General features: G+C 40.1%; 1 protein-coding gene across 1 annotated transcript; it reads left to right on the top strand.

Annotated features, from left to right (window-relative positions):
- Positions 1–5,563: 5,563 nt before the first annotated feature.
- On the top strand, positions 5,564–27,093 carry LOC134001959 (NEDD4-like E3 ubiquitin-protein ligase WWP1). Its single transcript, XM_062441168.1, is given in 25 exon segments — positions 5,564–5,649; positions 5,832–5,908; positions 5,910–5,971; positions 7,527–7,651; positions 7,888–8,040; positions 8,188–8,260; positions 10,957–11,032; positions 11,034–11,139; positions 12,478–12,949; positions 13,207–13,302; positions 14,128–14,302; positions 15,708–15,762; positions 16,209–16,293; positions 17,868–17,996; positions 18,443–18,515; positions 18,633–18,704; positions 18,891–18,979; positions 19,205–19,364; positions 19,761–19,894; positions 21,743–21,883; positions 21,979–22,099; positions 22,394–22,498; positions 22,749–22,845; positions 22,967–23,039; positions 23,916–27,093. Coding segments are annotated over 25 exon segments (2,919 nt in total). The 5' UTR covers positions 5,564–5,579; the 3' UTR covers positions 24,016–27,093.
- The last annotated feature ends 222 nt before the right edge of the window (positions 27,094–27,315 follow it).

Genomic DNA, 27,315 nt, shown 5'->3' with positions numbered 1-27,315 from the left:
AACAGGCATTTAAAAAATAACTTCATATTAAAGAGACTAGGCCCACAATTAATAGTTATTTTCATTCTCGATTAATGTGATAATTACTTTTGAATTACTCTTTTTTTTTCAGTTACTGTTAGGAAATAATGAAATATGTGTATCACAGATAAAGTTGCTGTTTGCTTACAGTCCAATAGAAATATATTTAGTTTACTATCATAGAAAACTCTTGAAATCAGCAAGTGTTCACATTTGAAAAAGTGAACTGAGTTATTTTAGCCTCTTTGGACCGTATTGGTCCAGTTTCTCAGACAGAGATTAAGACTAGTTTTAGAATAAAGACAAAAGTCTTGGGAAATATCAATTGAGAAACAACTGTAGTCTTGGACTAGACTTAATCAGTGTCCAGGAAATTGTCCCATGATTCACTGTTCAAATCTAATTTAAAACATGTATTATCAGAAACCTGCGGCTGCATTACAACAGTATTAGATACTGTTGTGAATTTCGATGTACTGGTTGGGCGAAGTGTGGATGAGTGGTGGAAAGAGATCCTCACCCACTACACATCATGTTAACATACAAAGACATTGTAACGTTTTTGCCCAAAATCAGGTTGACCCTGTACATAACATCTGGCATTAACATGCGTCTCTAGTGATCCGATCACAAGTAGGCAGCGTTAAATACAAGTGTAAACAACCTCTGAGACACATTGTGATCCCATCACTCGAACCACTTACTGAGGTGGTCTTTTCCATATTTTCAGTCAAATATATATAATGCTACAATGTCAGATGTTCACATTAAATGCAGCCAAAGTGTCAAATAATGAGGTAAACGTATGTGGAAGTAATCTCTGTGAGCAAAAAGCACCAACAGTTTTTTCAACTTTGCTTTCTGCTGACGTTGACTCGTGACAGATTTCTTTATCTGCTCAACGCACAGTGCTGAAGTTCACTGCTCTGCTAACATTGTGGTGTTTTTCCATCATCTTGGGGTAGTCATGCTGAGCCATGACTCAAGTTGAGCTGTTACAATGTGAGTGTTTTTCCATTACTCAGCACCATAAGTGATCTGCTCAACAAAGAGCTCCAAATTTCTCTATATGTGCCGACTGGTTTTTAGCACCACTAATGAGACTCTAATCCGGTGATGAACATGTAAAGTCTTCACAATTTAAGTCTGGTTATTTAGTCATTTAAAAGCTTTTGATATAGAAAATTAAAGTAGGAAATGTGGGTGCATTGGCATGAAGTTAACGCGACAAGCTGGCTAATCAGAACAGAGTGAGCTCATTGAGACGGGAGCCGTGAAGAGATAGGAGCTCAAACTGCTTGTTAGAGACAGAGGCTGAACTGAGAGGCTGTGTAAGATAAATAAGGAGATTTTTGAACTGTGAATCATATAAAGATACTTCAGTGTAGTCCCACAATAAAAATATAGAGCATAGAAATAAGCATAACAGCCCCCCTGTAAGCATGCTTGACTAGCCTGATTAGCATGCTTTCCACTGCATCTGTGTGTTGCTTGGCAACCATTCTGCTAAATGTTGAACTACATTTAGCAGAAGAATGATTCTTTTTGCATTTGTGTTGCTGTGTGTTTATTTCCGGAAAGCTTGCCAGACGTATTTAGTTTTATAAATGCAGTAAGCCACACGAGGCTGAGGTTTACAGTGATTTTAGAAGAGCTGAGGGGCGTAGCTGCTGTAAAATCACTGTAAACCGCTGCCTCGTGTGGCTTATTGCTTTAATGATCATGTTCAGGTAGTTTGTGATGGGTTTCTACCCTGCTGACAGAGGCTTTATGAGGCTGTGTATTTTTAAAATATTGTCTTTATTACTTAATGGAGACCGTCCTTTGTGTATGACTAATGTGCTGACAGTGGTTAAGTGTCAACAAGTCTTTCATACATCAATATGCCACATCCCATCTCTGTACACTGCCGGTTGTCAACGTATTCAGGCTCTGATGGATGTGTTTGCTTCTTTTTGCAGATCTGATTTAGTCTTGTTTGATTTCTTATTTTGATACGTACAGTGTGTTAATGCTGAAGGGATTTTAAATGTTTACAGGAAGGATTCCCTCAGCTTATCTGTAAGATTGATATTTACTATGTACACAAGTCGCTGTAAAGGAAAGCTGTGGTGCAGTCCTATTTGTCTTCTTTGCAAACTTTATTGTAGTGGATGTGCAGAGGCTTTTCAGTGTGTAAGAACACACACACACGAACCACAAGAAAAAAAAAAACTTCATTAGGATGTCCCTAGTCTGCAGCACACCTGATTTGTATGAGGACTTTCAGAATACAACAAAGAGCCCAGAGGAAATCCAGACAGATGGAGCATAAAAACCTGATAGAAAGTGTTAGGGCAGGAATTGATTGGGTACTTCTCGCCACTAACGACTGAGTCACTGTATATTTCAACACTGCTGCTGTGTTCTCCACGAGGCTTCCCCAGTAAAAGTGAATCTGTAGTCCAGACTTAATAAAAGCTTAATAAAACAATGTTAGATTTATAAAGCAGAAATGCTGAGCAGGGATTCAGAAAGAGGACCTGACACTGTGCTTTTGGGGGTTTCAGATATATTCCCTTTCAGTTGAGATCTGCAGTCAGGTTTTGAAAATGAGATCTGACCAACATAAGATATTAAATGTTGATTATGTTCCTGACACATTTCAACAAAGTGTGTACTTGTCTGAACATGAATATTTTACTTGATTAAAAAGATCTCATTCTTGTAACAGTAAATACCCTGTAATATATTCTAGTTAAATTTGAAGTGGACAAACTCAGCAATGTTATATTTCTTTTATTGATTAACAATATTGGCAAGTTTTTTACCGAGCTCAACTTGAAAGTGAACATGGCAGAACTGGGGGAGAGACTCAGCCACTCTCTGAGATTGTTACTGCAGTCCACCTTTAGTGAGTCCACCTTATTTGAGGGTAACCCATTGTTGTTAACTTCAGGGCTAACTCCCTTCACTTTAATCAGCAGGTGACGAGTAGGACACGGGAGCTTAGCTTGGGTTGAGTACTGTGTAGTCCCTTGTTTATATTTAAAAAATGACCCAGTGTATTCACAAATATGATGCAGCCTCTGTTCAAACTGTGTCCTCTGATAATTGGAATCCCTACTTTCACCCAGCTTATTGTATGTGACAGTTCATGTTGACCAAAAACAACTTTTTAGATATTTGGTTAAAATGTTTTATATCGTTTATGACTCTGCAAGATTCAGCAAGAGGCTTTTACATATTTTTACTTTAACCTAGCAGATCACTAGTGAACTCCCCTGGTATGTAACTTAAAGAGCAGCAATGTAGCAGACTTGGCGCTGTATGCTGGAATGGATCGTTCAGTTACCTCTGGCGTGAACTGTCCGTATCTTCTTAATTGGGTTCCTTCTAAGCTGCTTAAAAGCGGCTCCGGTCAGACATGGATCAACCAGCGTCCGTGTCAGATGGACGCTGTGATCATCAAATCATATCAAAATATGCTCAGTTCTAATTGGAGGCTTTGTACAAGATCAGGAAACAGCGGCTGCGTTGACGTATTGGCTGCTGGAGTTCAGATGATCAAGATCAAGCTAACCACCTGTGCTGCAGCCATTGAAAAAATAAATAAAAATAAGAACAACCATAAAGTCATATCTATCTATCTTTAGTAAGCAATACAAAAGATAGTTCATGATAAATACAATGCAAAAATATATTAAATACAGAATAAATACTTACTCAATACCAGATAGCAGCTCTAATAGATCAAACAAAAAAGAAAAACACACACACACCATCACACCATCACACCTACAGTCACAGTGCAAACACGCAGATTCCCAGCAGCACCAGCTTTATCTGGCCTTTAGTTGCTACCATTTAAAAACCTAATGGACGCAGGGATAAATGAGTTTTTGAACTTGTTCCATCTACAACGAGGGACTCTGAACCTCTTCCGGGAGGGGTAGCAGCTCGTACTATTTATACAGAACATGAGATGAATCGCTGATAATTTTATTGGCCTGACGCAAGGTAGCCTGTTCATATGCTGACATTTAAATGTTGTTTTCACCTCGTTGTTTTATGTTGTGTGTACCGATGAAGCCTGAACTCTGGAGATTAGGATGATCCTGCTACTGGTGGTAAATGAAATGTGATAATAGACTTTTTTTCACAGCAGACATTTTGACTTGTCGCAGCAGTAAAAGCACTGAAGGAACCTAAATTGAACTGTTGCCTGCAGCTGGTGTCTGCACTAAGAGGAACAAATTCAACTTTGTAACAGTTCTGAAACATTGGGAATAAGTAGCTCATGAAAGATGAGGTGTAAGATTAAATTAGCTGGCTGCACCTTTATGATCAGCAGATATTAAAGGAATCTGAGGGCATAAAAACTGGATTGGGTCATTGTTAATAGTGTAGTATAATAATGTAGTCTCATATTCACAGTGTAATTAGTGTTCATGACTTTTAGGAGGAGTTGGTTGATGGTCTGATAATTAAAGGGATTTTCATTTAGTTTTTCCTCTTCACCCCGTACTGTGAGAAATGAGAAAACACATTTATATTGGCTCATCTGATGGGAGGTTTTTAGCTGCATGTGATGTGAACAAACAATATCTTTTGCAGTATAAAACTGGCACTCTATTTTTTGGTTTATTAGTGTTCATATGCAAGAGATACTGATGAAATGATCATTTATTACGGTGCATGTTCATTCAGTATTCCTCCCTGTTTATTAAACCCTGTGCATGCTGTAAACTGAAAAAGTGACCGTTGGACATATCTAAACATGAATTCAACACATTTACAAATTAAGTGCACGTTTGAAAGGAGTTAATCATGCCCTTTACCAAAATTGTGGTATTAATACTAGAAGACCTAAAACTCAGCAGCGTTGTATAGCAGCGGGTGAACTACAAAACGCAGCTTTAAAACTGTACATGGCATTGTGCGGTATGAGTGATCAAACAGGTTCAGGTTCAAAATGAACCCAATTATCTAGATCACGAAGTGGCAAGTGGAAACACAGCTGACAATTGTACAGCTACAAGCCTTAAAGATAGATCTAATATTTTTCTGTATGCGTTATGAGAAAAATACAGCAATAAGTAATAAATCGATGTGTTAAACATCGCAGTTTGTAACAGCTTTGTCTTAAAAGTCTTCTTTCTGTTTCAGAGGAACCATGGGACACGGAGTAGGCTGAACCAGACGGTCCAAGCAGCACACACCAATGTGAGTGTAGTTTTCTATATGTAGAATTACAATATAGAGATGTTATTTTAATATTACACTTAATAGTAGTACATTTTAGGTGTAATGCGATAAAAGAGTTAATGCAAAGTTTAAAACTGTTTTGAACAAAGGCTGAGAGCAACTTTCAGATGCCTTCAGGACCACAAACCTCCTGTAGGCCACATAAACGTGTAAGGCTGTCATAGTATAAAGTCCGAGCAGTATGTACTGGTGCCTAAGAGTCCTCAGTTGTATTTGTATTGTAATCCTGCCGAGTCCATCGGGTTTCTTATCTGTAAATTCAACGAGCGTATGTCTTGTGTGTCTGAAGGTTTCCCACTGTGGTGTGTGACATGGCCACGGCCTCATCGAGAGCAGAGTCTAGCCATAACCACAGAGGAACATCACAGCTCCATGCCATTGGTGAGTCCAAACACAGTAGGTTGTCATGTGGGGGGTGCAGCGTCGCTCACTCAGAGAGCTCAGGACTTCCTAGTGAAGAAGATAAATAATGTATTGCATGATTTCATCTGTTTATCATAAGATAAAATGTTGAACGTTTTTAACAGTCTCGTCATCACTTCTTCATTTTGCCCCTTGGCCAGTTTCCTGTGCCAAAATCAAGAGGAAGAAGAGCCTGTTTGGGACGGCCATTTATGTGGAGGTGACAGCGGAGGGGGAGGTCGCGACGTACAGCGAAGTCCTACAGCTCCTCCAGTCCTAAATGGGATGAGAGGCTCACTCTGTAAGAAGCAACAGTTTACCCACTCTGTGTAACTGACTGCGTGTATGCTATATTTCTTTACCTTTGTGCCACAGAGTCTTGGTTTTCTCCCTTTGTCTCTCTCACTTCTTCCTTCTTTGTAATTTGTGTGCATGATATATATGTCAAGCCAAGTTCCATAAACACAAGTTAATGTTCACAGTGGATCCATAAATAAGTGTTGGAGGATAACTCATGGATCCCCGCTCACTTTATTATTTGGAGAAGATAAAAATGCGAGACAGACTGAGGATTTTCTGAGTTGAAACTTTCTGCAAACATCTGCCTCCTCTTACTCCCCCAAACAGAATGTTCCTAGAGCAAGTCTGTGTTGATCTCCAAATGACCTGCGCTTATATAAAAAGCTGCTGAGAGAGAGAGAGAGAGAGAGAGAGAGAGAGAGAGAGAGAGAGAGAGAGAGAGAGAGAGAGAGAGAGAGAGAGGAGAGATGAGAGAGAGAGATGAGAGAGAGAGAGGAGAGAGAGAGAGAGAGAGAGAGAGAGAGAGAGAGGAGAGGAGAGATGGAGAGAGGAGAGAGAGAGAGAGAGAGAGAGAGAGAGAGAGAGAGAGAGAGAGAGAGATCAACAATTCCTCTCCTCCTTTCTAGAAACTCTTCAGTAAACAGGGTTTGGTGCAGGATTTTTGAGTGTATGTGTGTCTGACAGTGTAAACATTTATATAACAAACATAAGGTTACACAACATAAACATGAATGTTTTAAATCAGAAAATCTAAATATAATGACAAATAACCCTGAGGTTGCTCATCTGATAATTATCTGAAAATACTGTACAACAAACAAGCTCTTTGTATCTCGGCGCCAAACGCCCTGAACCACGCAGAGTTTTACAGCTCTCAGGCTTCTGAATGGGTCAGCCCAAATGCCAGAGACATGTCATTGTAAATGCTAATTGCTTTGATTGGGTAATCATTGCTGACAAGGACAGAGAGTACTCTGTTTGTGGTCCTGTGTTTTCACCACAGATCTTCTGTAAGATGCTGTAGGTCTCAAACAAGCCTTTAAAACTATAACATTTCTCTTAAGGCTGATGTGTTGAAGCATGAATACGATGGCTGTGCTCTGTACTGTTCACTGTTCATGTTGCATTAAGACAGAAAACACAAGGTTTTTACTGTTGTTGCTCTTCATGTTAGTCTCAGCAACATTGTCTGAGTTGCATCATCACAGGTTGTGCAGCAAGTATTTTTGATTGTGATTGCTAAAGGAAAACAAAATCGCTATGGATACCACTTCTCTCCAGCTCTGCAGGCAAAGCCACTCTGATTCAACAGCAGCAGAGCTTTCCCTTTAACCCCCCCCCCCTAGTAGGTAGTTTAAAAGGGGGAGTAAAATGATGGTGTGAGGAGTGCAACACCGCCATACTGTCTGCCTCTATAAAACCAAACTGTCCACTGTAAAAAAACACTTGCCACAGCCTCGCATAGCACCGCTAAAATGTTTTGAGATCATTCACAAATAACCACAGCAAATAACAAAATCACATTGTGTTCTGTTTGTGTGTTCTCCACCCATTAGGAATGTAACACCGCACACAAAGGTGGATTTCAAAGTATGGAGTCACCACACCCTGAAAGCAGACGCTCTGCTGGGCAAAGCCATGCTGGACCTGACACAAGCCTTGGAGCAGCATGACAGAAAATGTATGATAAAGCTACATCAAACACACACATCCATATTACAATGCAGATTATAGAGCGGCATGTGCTTATTGTTTAGCAAATACAGCTGTGGCACTGTTACCATAGTACCAGACAGCTGTAGTTTCATTATAGTATTACTTACGTAGACTAGTCGATATCAGTATCATGTTTCTGAATCTGTTTTATGTTTTTTCTTGATGTAACCTGATTAAAACGTCTCTGCTTTGGCTCTACAGTGGAGAATGTGAAGGAGGTGCTGAAGCTGAGCATGGAGCAGAAAGGAGCTGTGGTAGCAACGGGGGAGCTCACCGTCTACCTGGACGGACTGACTGTCACTGACCAGGAGGAGCTAGCACCACTCACCAACGGCAATGCAGCCAATGGCACCAGTGAGCTTAACTGTTATACATTTGGGGTGGAGTTGCCACATTGAATGACTTTTTCTACTAGTACATAACAAAACAAGGAAGCACATGCAGAGAAAAATGTAGACATAAAACATATAGACTAACATCATTTTCTTCAATCCTCTCCAGAAGTCCAACAGAACGGTGACGCCATCCACGAAAATGGAGACTCGTCTTCCTCTTCCTCAAGGGCTGCCAACAGGTAAACCAAACCAAACCAAACCAACCAACCAACCAACCAACCAACCAACCAACCAACCAACCATTTGGGGCCATTTTTGTCACTGCTCCACATATCTCATCATGAGGGAGAAGATTCTTTGTATTCAAGTTTTCCTAAAATGGTTTTTGGCCTGCTTACCTCCTTGAAAGCCAGTGGCATGCTCAGCCTCAAGTAAAAGAATGCTAACAAGCAGCAAAGAGTCATGTGTTAGCACTGTTTCCTCACATTGTGTCCCGTAGGAACAAATCAGCACAATCTGTAACTGTGGATAATAGACCTATCTACACTATCGACTATTGATACTGTAGTCTCAATCCTTTTTCTCTTTTGTTACCACACCTCCTTTTTTTTTGACGACATAGAGGTAGATGTTTCTTCTCTGTCTGTGTCTTCCTTTTTTCTCAAACCTATCTATCTCTCTCTACCGCTTTGGGTTCGAGCGACTGCCCCTACCGGTGCCAATCTTGCTTATCTGTCTCGCTCTAAAAGTGCCCTTCAGTGAGGCAAACCGAGTTTTTTTTTATTGAAAAGCCAGAGAGGGAGCACGTCTGCTCATGGCACCAGACGGGAGGTTGGTGGGGGGTTGCGTCTGGCTCCTCACTGCATTGCAGTTTCTGAGGAGGACTGCAAAACACAAACAGAGAGAAATTTAAAACTTAGTGGTGTGTCCCCCCGTCCCCCGCCTCCCCCCCGTTCGGGAGTTCCCCCCCAAAATGGTGGAGGCAGATAAGAAGAACAGACGGCTCAGGGATATTTGTGAGGGCGAGACCCATTATTATGCAAATCATCAGACTGTAAGCATGTGTTTATGAAAGGAATATTTTTCATATTATTCATTTACACGAAAAACAACTACAACAGTATATCCTCTCCACCAATTAACTTTTTATTCAGACATCTATTAAACTATATGTTTTGTAGGTGGAATTAAAGCACATTTACATGCATTAGTCTGTGTGCAAACCAGCAATGGCACTACATTAAAAAATCTGTGTTCAAATCTTAATTATTTCTCTATTGAAGTTGAAGCAGCAATCAAAGTTTAAGTTCAAGATAAATTTAGATAGATTTTTGGTTATTATTTATCAAGAGTTTAATACTGAGACATTTTGAGTCAAGTGTTGCTGAACTGTGATTGGTTCGCAAGTATGACATCACCTTTTTTCAATAAAGCACTGCCCACTTCGAACTAGGGAGAAGGCAAAAAAGATGCTCACATTATACTGCAGTGGAGTGACGTGTATCTTTTACCACATAATGAAAATGATTTAACAAGCTGTTAAATCCCACCATGCAGGGTCTCAGAGTCTGATTAGCTGTTCAAATCGTGGATGTATTATCTCCCCCCCTCCCTCCTCCCCCACTTCTATTGTTGATCTGAACTTGGTTGTCCCCTATTGTCCCCGCTCCTTCCTCTAAATGTGACCTCACTTGCGTCACATGAAAGCCGTCCAAACAGAGGTGAGCTGTCTGCTGTTTATCTGGGAGTCAGTGCTCAGGGAACCTCTGCCCTACTTCCTCCCACTTGTGTCTCTCTTTGTCTCTTTGACTTGTTGTCTTTCATGGTCTGACAGTACATCACTGTTCTGCTTGAGTGTATTTTCTGGCAATCTTCACTCCATTGCCTCTCTTCTCTCTCTCTCTCTCTCTCTTTTTTTTTTTTTTACAATCACCTCTGTTTAACCTCTTTTTCCTGAATCTTACTCACCTTGCCTTCTTCTTGTATTTTTTTGTTTGTTTGTTTTTCTCTGCCTTGATTTGTTGTGTTTCTTCCCGTCCGTTTCAGTTAGCTTGAGGATCTGCCTCTCCTCAAAACATTCAAGTAGGGAGACCCTTCCTGTGGAGCCAGAGGCGCCAGAGCTCACAGCCTGTCAAAACACTTAACGCTGACCTCTGTGCTGGCTGCAGCAGTATGATGATGTATTTTGTTCAAACCGTGTGTGTGTTCCAACTATAATTTCGCTAATTGCCTATGTGCATCACATTTCAAGCCTGCAGGTCCATTTGCCTTTGATTTAATATTTCCACTTACCCAATTAATGAAACATCTATATAATTACAAAAATAAAGTATTATAATGAATACAAATGAACTAATAACCACCACTGGATCTTGCATTGGGTATAAGTAGTAAGAGTTTTTATTTAAAAAAGCAACATTCATTTTATTGATGATTGTTTCTTTAATTAAGTTACGTGTTTGCAATCGTGACTTCTCCTCTGGGACTTCTTATTGGCTACCGGTTTGTTTGGTGTGACGTTTTTACAGCTGGCAGGTAGCCCACCTTTCACAAAAGGTGGGCTACAAAGCCTGGAGTTGAGTCAGATGGTAGATTTTGTGTTGGTCTCAGTGTGGGCACGTCTACGGCGGCGACTGAACACCGCCGGCTTACAAAAGGGTCTCTTCAGCTGCGCCCATTACGTCATAATGTCATCCTACTACGCCCCGTCCTTAGCCCCCCCCGCTTCAAGACAATAGTCTCATTGTCACAAGCCAGTTTTTTTTATGTGACACCCAAACTCACAGTGGAAGTGGCACAGATTCAGCAAAAACAAAACAGGACTTATTTGTGCTTAGAATTTACAAAATGTAGTTTATTATATTTGTATAGAATTTGTTAGGATCAGTTAATGATTCAGAGTTAACAAAATGCTGTTGGTGTTTTCTTCCTCCAGCACAGTGAATGGTACCGACTCAGAGCCTCGGTCAGGTTCCTGTTCAGCCTCCAACGGCGTGGACGGTCAGGTGCCTTCCAGTTCCTGTAAGCCCCGCTCTCTCTCACATCGTCAACGGAGACTCCACACCCAACTCCACCCCAGTCCACCAACCATCAGACAGTGACACAGAGAGTAGGACAGGTAAGCTTGATGTTTAGTTTGCATATTCAGATTTGTGAATTTTTAAAAAAGTAGTCTATTTTAAAATAGAATCCCTCGTTTTCCAGGTTTGTATGGTGTGTTTCTGGCTTTTTCACTGCTATAAAATCCTGCACAACCTCCCAAAATGTGCATTATTCTGTTGTGTTCTCATATGATTTTCATTCACTGAACATACTGTATATGATAAGCATGTGAAAAATAGACTAATCCAGAGCACCTCATGTGCATCTCTCCAGCAGGCATTTCATTGTATTGCCTGCAGATGGGCTCGGGCCACTTTAAGTTCAAGTTCTTCACGGTTGACTCGGCCCAGTGGAACAGTAGATTTATTTTCATCAAGCGGGGCCTGTAATCTCTGCTGTTGTCAGCACCTGCATCAAAGTCTCCCCGGAGAGAGATAGAGGGGAAAAAGAAAAGCAGAGTGCAGTGTACTGTAGAGGGAATTCACCACAGGGAACTAAAAACTGTCGACTACACCGAGCTGCAGTTGACTTTAAGATATCAATTCTTCACTTGTGCGCTGGTATCACTGGTGCTGTTTAAAAAAAAAAAAAAAAAAAAAACCCAGGCAAATGAGAAGTAACCCCTAATTGGATGGTATTTATTGGAAATCAACCCATGCACCCTTATGCTAAACTACAGTGTTGGTGCACTTCCATTCATTTGTGGTGCCTCTACTGCATTAAATGTGACAAGCTAACAGGTGCTTTAACAGGTGACAGTAATGTTAATGTGAGGCGGGTGCATTTTAACAGACAGAATGTCATTTTCCTTTGTCCATGATTTTGCTATGCTTCACACATCACTTCTCAGATGTTTCGACATCACAATTATGAGTTAAGCAAGGCCCCCCCCCCCCCCCCCCCCCCCCCCCCCCCCCCCCCCCCCCCCACTGGACAACTTGTTGCACCTTGAATATGGACAGATAATCGCAGCTCCAATGTTTGATCTATCATAAAGTGTTAACAGTGACAAAGATGGTGTATAATAAGCCAGGTGCTGTAAGTTGATGCATGTATACAGATGAGGGACAAATTAAAGGAACAACCAACATAAAGTGTCTTTTATGGAGTCAACTGTGAGCGCCCACAACAGCTTCAGTGCTACTTGTCAGGTCTGTGGAAGGACAGCTACTAGACTAATACTTGTTGTGTAGTCAGTCACTTAAAAGGCCAATCTTTTTTTTCTTTTTTTTGGAGTTAGTGTGAAACCATTATGGTGTCAACACACGTCAAACCTAGACTTCACTTATATCAGTATCCAGTGGTTAGTCCATGCATCTAAACAGCACTGTTGTTTTCTCTCACTTGCCTCCAGTCAACGGGGAGTCCTGTGACGCTGCTCCCGGGCCATCCCCTGCCACAACAGGTGACGCGCTGCCCCCTGCAGATGACCACGAGGACTGCAATCAAAGTGCCGCCCCGCCAGACTCTGACACAGCACCAAATAGCACATCCCAACCCCTGCCAACCTCCACACAGGCTCCAGCCTCCTCTACTGCTGCTAAGCCTACTGATGGCGCTACTGCTGCTTCTGCTACTGCCGCTGCACCTCCTGCTGCTGCCGCTACTGCTGCTGCTGCTTCCTCCACATTCACCTCCCCAGCCCAAGGGGGCAATACCATCACAAACTCCTCGTCATCTTCCCCCCCGCCTCCAGCACTGGGAGAAACAAATGCCTCAGGAGCAGGCGGGTCCAGCAGTAGTAGCAATACAACTGCAACTACAGATGGGGCCAAGCCTAGGCAGCAAGTCCCCAATGCTGGAGCGTCAGATCCTCTGCCACCTGGGTAAAGACACACCTCCAGCTGCTTGTTTTATGCACTACAATGACTCCTTCTCAGTAAAACAGAGGGAGCCACCTTAAAGTGATACTCCATCCAACACTCAAAGCCTCATATTTCACATTAGTGAAGCAAAATGTGCTTCAACCGTCTTTCACAACCTCATTACATTTTTATTTTTATTTTGGTGTGTGTAAGAGCATTCACCACCTGCTTATTTCCCACCCACCGAGTTGCTGTTGTTGACTGTTGTTTCCTTTCAGGTGGGAGCAAAGGAAAGACCCGCATGGGAGAACGTACTACGTAGACCACAACACCAGAACTACTACCTGGGAAAGACCACAGCCACTACCACCAGGGTGAGTCTGCTGCTCGCTTTCTGTCCTCAGCCTCCTCCACACATCTGGTTTATGTGCCTGTTGAAACTGTGTCTGCAGCTGAACAAAACTCTGTAGTTGAACACTGAAGGTATTTTTTAGTTAGTTTTGGGTTTACATTCCTTGTAGTGAATCTGTGTAAATTAAGACCTGATGAATTTTCCTGATAGTTGAAGTGGTGTGGTGTTTCCTCTACCGTGTGAATTATTTTCTGCAACCATTTTCAAAGTTTTTTTAAGGTAAGTTTTAAAGCTGCAGTATGTAACTATTTTTGTTGTGATGATGTTGTGTCATGATGTCCTGACAGTAGAATAAGATACAGACAAGCTGTGAAAAAATCAGCTGTCTCTGGGTCCATCCAGTGGTCGTAATGTGATTTGCAAGAATCCACCGCTCCCAGATCAAAACAACCAATCAGAGCCAGGATGAGTGTCAATGACACTCGTACACACGCTGCTGGCAGTTACAAGCTTGCTCGTACTGGCACACAGCAGAGAGGAAGAAGGAGGGACCTGGAAGTTGTACTTGTTCAAATTTTCTGACTAAGTCCTTTTTTCTCATAACTACATACTGCAGCTTTAATTGTGGTGAGGTTAGTTCCAGTGAGAGTTGTCTAGAAAGGCACAGTCATCAAACAAAGTATTGATTCTGATTGAAGTCGGTTTTAGGTAGCAATAACAAAAGAAACTAATTGAGACACTTCTCATTCTGGGAACCTTTAACCTGTCTCATTCTTTTGCTTACCAACCTGATTTTTCTTCTATGTCTTTCTGTTTATTGCACCGTCCATCTCCTTCACTCTGCCAGATGGGAGCGCAGAGTGGATGACCGGGGCAGGATCTATTATGTGGACCACAACACCCGCACCACCACGTGGCAGCGTCCCACCATGGAGTCAGTCCGCAATTTTGAGCAGTGGCAGAGCCAGCGCAGCCAGCTGCAGGGAGCTATGCACCAGTTTAACCAGAGATACCTCTACTCTGTAAGACAATCCTTCCCATCACTCTCTTGTCCTCTCAACCCCCTTTTTTTCTTCTTTTTTTTTACACCAGTGTAATGCATGATTCAAACTGTTTATAATTTATATTTTTTCTTTGGAATACCACCCTCATGATACTGTACAGACATCACAAGTACATATGTATATTTAAGTAATGTAAACATCTCCCATGTGAAGCCAAACTGGTTCATGACCAGTATGTCCTCTCTTTGTAAATGAGTGATACATAGATGATGTAAATATTAGTATGTAGGTTCGTATTCTATTAATGTCCCTGTTCCAATAAGAGATCAGCTTCCCCTCCACCAAGGAAAAGGATTCAAACACTTGTGCTCTCTTTACTTAAAATGCTGCAGCCTTCCTTAAACAGCCACTGTTACTCCAAATACAACATTATGTAGTTTAAAAAAAAATCCAAGTATACAATTACCTGACCCAAGATAAATTTGATAAATCAACAAAACTTCCATGTTTTGATCTTATGCTCAGTGAAACGTCTGCATTATTGAGTCATCTAATCACACAGGATCTATCCAGCTTTACATTTTTATCAGCTCGTCACCTTTTGAATTGTTCTGTTAGCTCAAACCATTTGCCAATACTCACTTAGTTTTACCAAGAAAAGAGCAAACATGTGTGGCTCTGACCAAAACTGCCTTTTAAAATCTTTTTAAAGGTAATATTATCACAAGATTATTTGTAGTGATCTGTGATATCTTAGGTCACTTTGTATTTTCTGTGCTGTCTGTAATGGCAGGTCAGAAAATCCACAACACTACAGCATGCTTTTTATTATTAGCCGTACTGTAAATGAAAAAGATCACATCACTCTGATGAGTTTAGAAATCATAGACTCAATTTCTGAGGGTGGTTACACATTATGTAAACCTTCAATCTTCTTCTAATGAATCTCATCTCATTCCCTGGTCGCATTTGCTTTCCAATCCCACTCACTTAACATACTCTTTGGCATCGAGCTCAGTTCATTTAGCCCAAAGGTGAAAATCATGCCAGAATTTACAGTGTGCACGTCCCAGCTTCTGCCTTAATCTGGTTATCTTTGTGAGGGTCCCTCTGCTAAAGTCTTTGATCTCAGCAGTGATGTCATCTTCACTGCTGATGATTAGCTTACAACACAAATCAAAAGACAGGCATAGCTGGGATACTTCCCAGTACCCAGCCACAGAGGCAGCAACATAAAACTTTTTATATATATATATATATATAACTCTACTTGCCTGTTTACTGTCATGGAATCTATTTTTACTTAGTTTTGTTTTTTTAATTTAAAAGGAAAACAATCCTGTGAATTTTGAATATTTTGACCAGACTTGTGCCTTCCTGGCGGTTTTAAATGGATGTCTATGTGTGCATCCCTCGTTTTCAGGCATCCATGATGTCTGCCGAGAATGATCCTCTTGGCCCGCTACCTCCTGGATGGGGTAAGTTCACATTCTTCCTTCTAAATACTGGACACATTTTCACTCATGTCTGCACTGTAATAGATATTCATTGGCAGTTCTTGCTAACATGTAAGAAAACCACAAATATATTGATATACATTGTATCTATTCTCATGCAAAAATGGGTGTTAAAAGTATAAATTGTGATGCTGTCTTAGTTACACAAAGATTATTCCGAATGAGTCCAAATTATTTTGTTGCATCCACAATCTTCAACCTCCTCCCTTTAAAATCCTTCTTCCTGCTGTCACTACTGGCAGCTCACAAAGAGACAGACACAGATGACAGTTTGTCACACTAGTCAGTGTTTATTTTACGAGTCAGCACTGATGGTAATCCGACATGTGTTGCCACATACTGAGGCCTGGTGTTCAATCTGTCTGTTAAGCTTCAAATTCCTCTGTGTTTTTTTTAATCAATTTCAGAGAGGCGTGTGGACTCCAATGACCGAGTGTACTTTGTCAACCACAACACCAAGACAACACAGTGGGAAGACCCCCGAACTCAAGGGTGAGTTCAGTGTCTGATAAACCACAATAGAGAGAAATGCACACACAATTTTCAACACATGGTTTCTTATATATTTTAACCACTTAGAAAAGACCCAACTCAAAAAATCAATATCAGTCAGTGTACGCTATATTTAGTGTATTTTCATGGATCTTACCTCGCTCTCAGACAGTGCTTTCCTTTGGCCCTACATTTTCTGATCAATAAGACAATGACAATGTTGTGCACTGTATTATGCTGCAGATCAGCTGTTTGGGTCAGAAAGTGCTGTTGTGGCGTAGTAAAGTGTGTAGAAATATGGAAGTTTGACCATTTACTGCTGGTAATAAAACAACCCCACATAAAAAATGCAAACTATCCCTTTAATGTTCAAATAGAAGATAACACTTCTTTCTCTGCTCTTTTGTCAGATTTCTCAAACTGTAAATTAGTCACAAGAAGCAAATAAATGACTAAACCATGGATTTTCTACACTGGTTAAATAGACTGAATCAGTTGTTACAGAACACACTCAACTTTTCCATTATGTTTCTAACCTCAAATACTGATGGTTATGATTTAGAACAGGACATTTTCATCAAAGCCATTTGCAGTAATTTTCCCTTTGCCAACCAGTACCAGAAAACCTGTGATCCTATCATTCCTCAGCCATGTTGACACAGTAAACTGGAGTCAGCTACAGTTTGTACAATATGATGAGATAAACCCAACCTTGCCATTCATAACTTATAGCCTATAAAATATGGCACATTACCTTGAGGGTAAAGCTAACATGTAAGATGTCGCACTAAGGCTTTATGATGGGGTACAGGCCACATCTGGATGCTGTTTTATAAGTGTGCTTGACCTGTAGTTTCACAGCAGCTGTAGTTTTTGACACAAACAAACTCACATCCAAATATGGGAATAAAGTCTGTTGTAATGTTTCAGTTCTATGTGGACTTCTGATCCACAGAGGAAAGATAAGTAAAGCTACGAGGGGCACTGAATCACATGTCAGTTATTGGAATAAATCTTTTCCCAGCATTGGGATGCTATGAAGAGTTGTGGATACGGTTGTTGTTGTTTTTGGACTTTGTGTCCCTTTTGTCCTTAGGTGACATTGGGAACAAAACTGAGCAGAATATGGAAGAGAAATGTCCATAACATGGCATTCATTATGCCACAATGACCCATATTGAGCTATGAGAGGAGCAGGCTGTGAGAAGTGTCTATAAAGCATAATATCATTAGACATATGGTCTTCGTCCAGGTTGATTTAAAAGGAAATGACCCGAGGAAGTATTTTGAGCAAGGTTGTTAGAACAGATCAAATCAAATACTATAATTCAAATTATTCAGTTACTTAAAAGCAAGTGAAGGCCTGCTAATGTTAAATAATTATGAGAGGTATCTCTCGTGTGTTTTTGGCATAGGGACAATTGTAAAAGTGAAATTGCATCTCAGTTTCAATAAAAAATTAAATAAATCTTTAGTTTGAATGTACAAACTTTGCACAATCTTCCACTTGTATTTTCCAATTAAACAATAACATTTATTTCCACCTATTGGATTTCTTCTGTTTGTGTTTTCAGGCTACAGAATGAGGACCCACTGCCGGAAGGTTGGGAGATCCGCTACACAAGGGAAGGGGTTCGCTATTTCGTGGATCATAACACCCGAACCACCACTTTCAGCGACCCCCGCACTGGAAAGTCCTCTGTGTAAGAACACACATGTGTTGTGCATCACATGATGTTGTACCTGAGACCAGAAGCTGTGTTTTGTCAGTCATTTTAAGAGCTGCAGCTATGGGAGCTTCTGTGTAATTTAAAGGAACATGTTTACAAGGACCAGATGAGTTTTTCTTTTTTTCTTTAATGAAAGTCAACGTACATAGAATTCAAGTAAGGTTAGGAAAAATATTAGTCAGAAAAATGGCTCCCACTAATATTGAATTTCAAAGATGGTATTTCACACAGAGACGAAGTAATTTAATAAACTTTAGGGTCAGAGAAGCTTCATGGGAGCATATACTAGATCATACCTGACATGTGCCACATTTTTTAAATTAAAAATATTCACGGTTGTAGAAAAAGCTTCTCTTCCATTGCATCTGTCAGTTTATACTTGCTTAACTTTGACTTTTAAATCTGTTTGTTCTTCTCAGCACCAAAGGCCCTCAGATCGCTTATGAGCGAAGCTTCCGATGGAAGCTTGCACATTTCCGCTATTTGTGCCAGGTAGGTGTTTTCTCGCTCTCACTCCCTCCCTGTCTTTCTTGCACTTACTCTCTCTGCTTAGTCTTATCTCCTCCTCCCCCACAGCATGTATTCATGTATTATTGTGTATCTCCCCAGTCCAATGCTCTCCCTAGCCATGTGAAGATCACCGTCTCCAGACAGACGTTGTTTGAAGACTCTTTCCAGCAAGTAAGTGGATCCTTCCACCTCTGCTCCGGCCTAATGAATTTCAAGTATAGTGATGCATCACAGCATAGTGTTTCCTCTGATATACATACACAAAATTCAGCTCTGCTGCCAGTCGCTGATATGTTTTATCTGCTAACATGTTTTATCTGCTAACATGTTCTTCTGTGTTTTTTGTGTGTTTGTTAGATAATGGCCCTGAAGCCTTATGACTTGAGGAGGAGACTCTATGTCATCTTCAGAGGGGAGGAGGGTCTAGACTACGGTGGTTTAGCCAGGTAATGTAGAAAAAAACAGTCCTGCCTTTGGAAAATGTCTAATACATGTTCAAGAATGTTCAGAGTGAAACATGATGTCTCCTCTGCATTAACAATGAATGCAAATGTGAATTTTATTTCATTTTATGGAAAATCGAAAACTTTTTTGACAACAAAAATTGTAAACTATAATCGATGACATGCAACTTATGTCTCCATCTTTTTGTCCCACCCTTCACTGTACAGGGAGTGGTTCTTCTTGTTGTCCCATGAGGTTCTGAACCCCATGTACTGCCTGTTTGAGTACGCCGGCAAGAGCAACTACTGTCTGCAGATCAACCCGGCCTCGGCCATCAACCCAGACCACCTCTCCTACTTCTGCTTCATAGGCCGCTTTATTGCAATGGCAAGTTCACACGCAGCAGTCATGTTACACAAAACACTAACACAACAACTGAAAGATTAAACATTGAAACAAGATTTTAAAATGAAAATACAGCTACATAATCATCAAATGGCAAACTGTTAGTAGATTTATTTTCCTTTCCCAACATGTTGAAGAACTTCCATTAGTTTTCTTTTTATTTGTAAAAGCTTCATTCAAATATGTTAATGTGCATGAATTATTTCAATGTTAGCTGATATTCAGTTACTGTACATAATAAATGTCTGGATTTTCAATTGCTGTACACAATCTGCATGTTTTCTCATTCTCAGATTGACCAGCAAATAAGATTCAGAAAATCTGGATTTTCGAGGATTTCGAAATAAGAATTACTTTTTTCTTTCTTCCTGTCTACAGGCACTTTTCCACGGCAAGTTCATTGACACAGGCTTCTCCCTGCCTTTCTACAAACGCATGCTGAACAAGAAGCTAATCCTCAAAGACCTGGAGTCCATCGACCCAGAGTTCTACAACTCACTCATATGGATCAGGTAACGTGTGTCTTATGTCTACAAATATGTGTATTTAGTAATTTATTAACATTACTGTCAAGTGTTAAGAGTGAAAAGAATGTTTTTTTTAGTGGTGATATGACTATGCACTTTACACCTAGTGGAGCCTTTGATTGAAGAGCCAATATGTGCATTCTTAATTAGATTATGTAGTGAGTAGGTCTATTTAGCCCACTTTGAGAGCCAGTACTTTGGGGTACTCTTCCTAACCTGTTGATGCGATTTGAAAAAACTCTTTATCCTCAATTGTAATCTTAACTAAGGATGCTTATGGCCAATTATAACATTTCTTCCTGAGCTTTTGTGAATCACTTAGAAAAGAGAAATAATGCCACAAGGGGTAGTGAAGGGCAACATGACAGTTACCAGAATAAACTTTTGGACTTTTCCCCCCTGTGGATCAGAATGACAAGTCCAAACTATCCAATGAACGAGCTACCTGTCACACTAAATGACTTAATGGTTAAAGCCATTTGCTTTCTATGAAATAAGTCTGTGAGAAGCCTGAACCAGAAGGCTACAGTGTTTCATGATTTACTTTAGTCTGAACCTCATGAACCAAATTGCAGGTGTGAAAAGACTAATAGACAATGTGCTGTAAATTACTTTCTTCCACATAGTCCAAAATCACAAATGTGTCTCAGGGAGCTTTGCAGTCTGTATAATAGGGGTGTAAATCACAAGTTTCTTCACGATACAACATTATATCGATTCAATGAACAACGATTCGATGTTTGCAGATATCACAAAGTCTGTCACGATACAATTTCGATTTGATTCGATTCAGGAGTCAGCGATCGATATGAGACGATATCACAGCTGATTTAACACAATCACTTCCATTCATATCAAATCACAAAACGCTTCTAAAATATCATTTGACATTTTAAATTTTGAGCTCAACCAGACTGTTTTAAAACTGCTGTGTCTACCGTGCTGCGGAGCAAAAAACGACAAGACAAAAGACGAGCAGCAGCACATTTCATGTGTTTCTGTGTGTCTACTGTGAGTTTACAGTAACGTGATGTCTGAAGCATCTGGTTATAGAATGTCTCTATAAAGCGGCTACGGACATGTTGCTGCAGCAGCAGTCAAACTCGTCGCTCTTTTACAGTTGTGGTTTTTAGTTTTTGTGGGAAAAAGCTGCTCAGGGTAGACTATTTTTCTGACCGTTGCCATGGCGCCACTGGCATTTTTTGTTTGCTGGTGTGCACGCTCGGCCAGAGACAGACGTGGCAGGGGAATTTCAAAATAAAAGCACATCTTAAATGATCGATGTCTGATTGATGTTTTCATTTTGCATCGATGCTATTGGCTTGTTTTCCATTGAGTCGATGTATCGATGTAGATCGGCGTATCGTTACACCCCTACTGTATAACTACAACAGCCTGTATCTTTTAACCCTTGACTGGGATAAAGGAAAACAAAAAGAATAGAAAGAAGTGGCAGTAATATCATTTTAAAAAAGAGAAACAGAATAATTGGTATATAAAGTAAATAAACTACATAACATAGTGTTTGGAGGGAAGACTTTGTGATCTCAACCACCAAAACCTTTTTAAAAAAATGTTTTTTATTAACAATGGAGGCCTGCATGAGGACAGACTACACATACACATAAGAGCTGGTTTAATACCAGTCACACAGATTTAGAACAGATGAGAGACAAAGCAATTCATTGCAGACATCACAAGAAACAAGAGCAGACTCAGCCAGTGTTTGTTTACCTTAGTCAGATTTCATGTTCATGGGAAAGCACAGAGTAGCAATGAGCTGTTTACCCTCTGTGATAATGTGATAGTAACAGCAATCTCATCTCTCCTCAGGGACAACAACATTGAGGAGTGTGGCCTGGAGATGTACTTCTCAGTGGACATGGAGATCTTGGGGAAGATCACTTCCCATGACCTCAAACCTGACGGCACCAACGTGCTAGTCACTGAGGAGAACAAGGAGGAGTATATCAGGTTCAGTATACACACTGTTTTATCCTAACAGAAACAGTACCTCACCTTTTGAATATCATTTAGAGTTAATCTTTTCGTGTCGTTGGGTTTAACAGTTTAATGGCAGAGTGGAGGTTCTCCCGCGGGGTCGAAGGTCAGACCAAAGCTTTCCTGGATGGCTTCAATGAAGTGGTTCCACTTCAGTGGCTCCAGTACTTTGATGAAAAGGAGCTGGAGGTGAGCAGCCTGTTAATTGGTTGTGTAGTCATCATATCTGTGTCATGCGTTTATTTTAATCCCAATAAACTACCCGACTCCACAGAGATTTTTCTTGTTGTTGTCATGCAATGGCATCATTTTAACCATGACGTCAATCTAAATGAATCAGTGTGGTTACTTTATCTTTGAAATAGTGTGGATGTGTTTAGAAAAGCATGATTTTAGTTTCTCTCTTATGCAGTTATGCTTCAGCTTTGGGTTCTTTGCTCTGCGTGTGATTCATGTATTTTGTGTGCGTGTTTGTGTTTGTAGGTGATGTTATGTGGCATGCAGGAGGTTGACCTGCAGGACTGGCAGAGGAACACAGTGTATCGGCACTACACCAGGAACAGCAAACAGATCATCTGGTTCTGGCAGGTATGGCCTCTCTCTCTCTCTCACATACACGCACACACACACGCACACGCATAAAATGAACTTGATCTGAAATGTGTCTTATCATCTGGTTTTATAAAACAAATAAAAGTTGTAGTGTAACACAACTTGAATCACATATATTTGGTGCAGGATTTTCAGAAATGATTGAGTCAACAAGCGTGTCAGATATACTGTTGTTGTGTGGTCATTAATGAGTGTGTGTCTGTGTGTGTTGTCCCCTCCTCTGCAGTTGGTGAAAGAAGTTGACAACGAAGTGCGTCTGCGGCTCATGCAGTTTGTGACTGGAACCTGCAGACTTCCTCTGGGCGGCTTTGCTGAGCTCATGGGTCAGTAATGGACACACAGAGTAATACATTTACTACATAATCAGATGCTTTGAGACTCCAGCAGCTGCAGGTACAGACTAAACACATATATACTTCTCACTCTTCTTCCTTTGCATTGTAGGGAGTAACGGGCCTCAGAAGTTCTGCATTGAGAAAGTGGGGAAGGATACATGGCTTCCTAGAAGCCACACATGGTAAGTGGACTTGATTGATGGGATTCATTTCTCTCTGGCACAGCATTATACCTGGATGTTACTTAAGTATTTTACTACTTATATATTTACATATATTAATAGTTGATTATGATTCAAATGATACACATGATGAATAGGCTTCACATTTTATAAAGTCAGCATCCATATAGAAATATGTGATCTGATCTTTTTTTTTTAAGTGATGTTTCATGCTTTATCGAGCTACAGTGAGGCATTAGTTTCTATTTTAACATCATATAAATATGTTGCCAATGTGCACTATTAGTAGTTTTATTAATTACATAGCACACCTAATCATATATATTCAACCTTAAAGTCAAAGTGAAATTTAATTTGGATTGTATTTAGCAAGAAGGATTAAATCAAATCATTCAGATTTTTCCCACAATTGCTCATGTGCAATTTTATGAGTTTGAACAAAATCATTAATCATTAATATTGATTAAATACATGTACGTGCCTGGATTTACAATGAGTCATCCAATATATGAAAACATTTTACAGGAAGAAAAACAAAATAAAATGAATTTTTGACATACATTTGAAGAATAACAACTGAGAAAAATGTCATTTTTTATTTCACTGTCTTTAACATACTGTCTTACATGATGTGTCACACTCTGTTCAGTGTATTGTAGATCAGATTATGATTTAGTTTCATCAAACAGTCCAGAGGTTTACTGTTTACTAATATTAGTGATTTTAAATGTGTGGTAAAAATAAAACCAGGAACTGTTTGTATCTCAGGAATAGTTTGTCATCATTTTATGAGAACAACCAGAACCAGTGTTAATGTTTATAAAGCATGTGACCCTTCATATTTGTAATATTTGGCCCTCCCTCTTGTCTTCTCAGTTTTAACCGCCTGGATCTGCCTCCTTACAAAAGCTTCGACCAGCTGAAAGAGAAGCTTCTTTTCGCCATCGAGGAAACAGAAGGATTCGGCCAAGAATAGAGGGAGGAGTCTTGTTGTCATCTCCCTCCTCTCCCCATTGCTGTTCATTCAGCCAAGTAAAACAAACAAACAAACAAACAAAAAATTGCACAAGATAACCACCAATGTATATAAGCTATTTTATCATTTTAAACCAAATCTTAATTTGCAGCATCATTTTTGCCGCAAACCTGCCCCCCTCCCCCTTAGCCCTTATATATGATATAATACCCCATCATGAAATATGCAAGCATTTCAGCATTTTTGCTTTTCTGTTTAAAAACAGAAATCATGGATATTTTTGAAAATGTTTCCTCCCCACTGCTGGCTGGCTTTTTAAAAGAGACTGAAAGTGTTTTTGAGAGGATTTTATAGTTGAAGCGGCAATCTTCTTTTAAAGCTCTAGTTCTATAGAGCTTTTAAAAGGCGAGTGTAGTGTCGGGGTCCGGTGCCTGAATTTTTTTTTTCTTCCTTCCCTCCTCCCTGTCGGACTCGTAGTAATTGTTGCAATTGTTTTTTTTGCGTGCTTGCATGGCTGCCTCTGAAGATGAGAAGACTGCTGTGACCACCCTTCTTCTTCACCACACACATAAACACAAGACATCTTGGATTAATCTGTCACTTCATCAGCTTTTGTTTTTTTTTACCGTCATCATCAAAAAGGCACAGTGTTCAGGATGGACTGATCTGAAGCAGAGCATACATTTTTTTTCCTCAGTGAGATTCTGGACACCAGAACAGACAAAGAAGCATCATCGGGTTAAAGTAAAAAAAAAAAAAATCCTGAACTTCCTGGAGAAAAGCTACTATATCAAAAGGAATATGGAGAGTATGGGGGGAAATACACTTAATGGATTTGAAAGAGTGAACTGTGAGTGTGTGTGTGTGAGTGTGGTGGCGGCGGCGGCAGAGGCAGCAGGGCTTGTGGTTTATGTTCCAGGCCACCTCGACTACAGCCCGCTGCCACACCGAAGCACTGAGAGAGAAGAAGAGCTTCAGATGGGCTGATAAAAACACCAAGATGACACAAAAAACAATTCTGTGGCTCAATTGTTGGGATGCACTCGGCTGATTCTCCTTCCTTTTTGAGTTCATGATCCGGGTCTATAAAGTAGTCTCCTGTCCTAAAACCATACTGTGGTTTAAAGAGCACAAACATGATTCTGATAACATTTACATCAATCCTCAACAGACTAACCATAAATATTATAGTCAGCGTATTATAACTAAAGAATTTCTTTATTCATATAGTAATCATTAACCAATCACAACCAAAGCCAGTGCTCCACTGCATCGTTGCCTTTAATTTGTCAGTAAATGTCCTCTAAAGTTCCATGGATGTATTTTTTTTTTTTTAATTCAATTTTTTTGTATGAATTGGTCATGAATGATCATGAAGTAGATTAGAGGCGCTGCACTATCAAATTGTCTTGATTAAGAGCAATATAAAATATAGAGATATTGCATGCAGGTGGCACAAAGTGGTGGCTGGTCAGACAACATGAAATAAGAGTTCAACACAGTTTTTTGGGGGCTTCTGAAAGTATTTACTGGGTACAAATTGTTAGGAAATAACAATCTTGTCTTAAAAAGTGTGTATCTGATGTTGGGCTGTGTAGTTATCAGTGAGAGTGTGAAACGTGCTGAGCCCTGCTCCTCCTCTTTCCTAAAATTCATTCATTCAGACTATGTTCATTTTAAGGGTTTTGCCTTGAGGTGAGAGAGCCTTCAATAAATCGGCAAAGGTGAGGCTGTTTGGAGAATAAATGAGCTTAATTTACATATAAATATGAATTAAAAGACTCCATTAATGAGATACTAGCATGCCACAGACCAAATAAAGTGCAAACCTTCAACAATGTCTCCTCCTTAGCAGTTTGGAGACATACACGGCAACAAGCATCGCTACATGTTGTTTTTGTTTTTGCACCCCCTACTTCCTATCTTTCCATAAAATGCTTCAGGGGACACACCCTTTGTTTAAAAAAAAAAAAAACAACAAACTAAAACATCACATCTAACTCCATTGTTTTCTAAAAGACAACTCTGGTGCTTATTCTTTCAGTCGGTGGTCTTAACACAGGTGGGGAAACAGCTGTGGCAGTGGCAGGCCATCCTTCTCGTTTTTTCCAGCATTGTTTTTTCAGACCACTGCAAACGGCAGCAAGCTGCTTTAGACTTTTTATTTTTTTTTCTAGGAGGAGCTCGTGACTAGTGAAGTTATCAGTCAGTGTATATACCATGTAATTCAGCTGTCCCTGTGGAAGAGCTGCAAGGAGGGACGACAGTATGAAGAGAAAACATTTACTGTAGCAAAAGGAGCCGACTTTTTCAAACAAAGTCCAAACTGCATAACTCTGTGCTTCCTTTTGAACAGAAACTTGTAATCAAAGAAAATCAACTGTGTATGTGAATATTCATTGTATAAAGATAATGAAAGTAAATAAAAGTACTTAAATATTATAATTAATTACACAGAGCCGCCGCTCCATTGATGGAAATCTGTGATGCCTTTTGTTCTTATCAGAAATTGGGACGTTTCAGGTTGCCTTCATCGTGGCCAGTCACTAGATGGATAGGTGTTTTCCCTCAAGGCAAAGCTGATTGATGATACTGTCTATCAATTCAGTGTCAGGTCAGTAACAGAACTTTCTACTGTGCCGGCTGCGGTTTAGGCCATCTGAAACGCACCCAGACTGTAACATATCGCGTGTAGATACACACTGTAAACACCAACTACACTGTACAGAATGCCCCTTTACCGGAGATGATGTGTATAGAAGATTCATTTTTAATCTGCTTTCACCCATTTTAAATGAAGAGAGATGGATTTATGAGATACAAATAAATAAGTGAATAAACCCCCCCCCCCTCCTCCATGACCGTGCTTTCTTTTCTTTGTTATGTGATTATCAGGGGATGAGAGGAACCTCTGCTCAGGATTCACAACTAAACTGTTGGCATTTTTTTGTTTTTTTTGTTCTGTTATTGAAGAAAAATAAAAACAATGTGCTCTTAGTTTATCCTTTTTTTTGTTGTTTTGATTGGATCTTGCCTGTGGAAAGAAGCATATTTAATAAATGTATCTGAACATCTTTACAGCTGCTTTGAATTTATTTTTGGTGCAATCAATGAGAGCTGTGATGATACACTATATGGACAAAAGTTACTGGGACACCTGGCCATTGGATGCCAACAGGAGCTTTTATGACTTCCCATTCTTGGTCCCCCCCCTTTTTAGCCATAACAGCTTCCAATCTTCTGAGAAGGCTTTCCACAAGATTTTGGAGTGTGTCTGGGATTTTTTGCCCATTCATCCAG

Source organism: Scomber scombrus, chromosome 20 (genome assembly GCF_963691925.1).
Source record: "Scomber scombrus chromosome 20, fScoSco1.1, whole genome shotgun sequence".
In the NCBI taxonomy this organism is placed as follows: Eukaryota; Metazoa; Chordata; class Actinopteri; order Scombriformes; family Scombridae; genus Scomber; species Scomber scombrus.
This window is presented reverse-complemented; position numbering and strand designations above follow the sequence as displayed.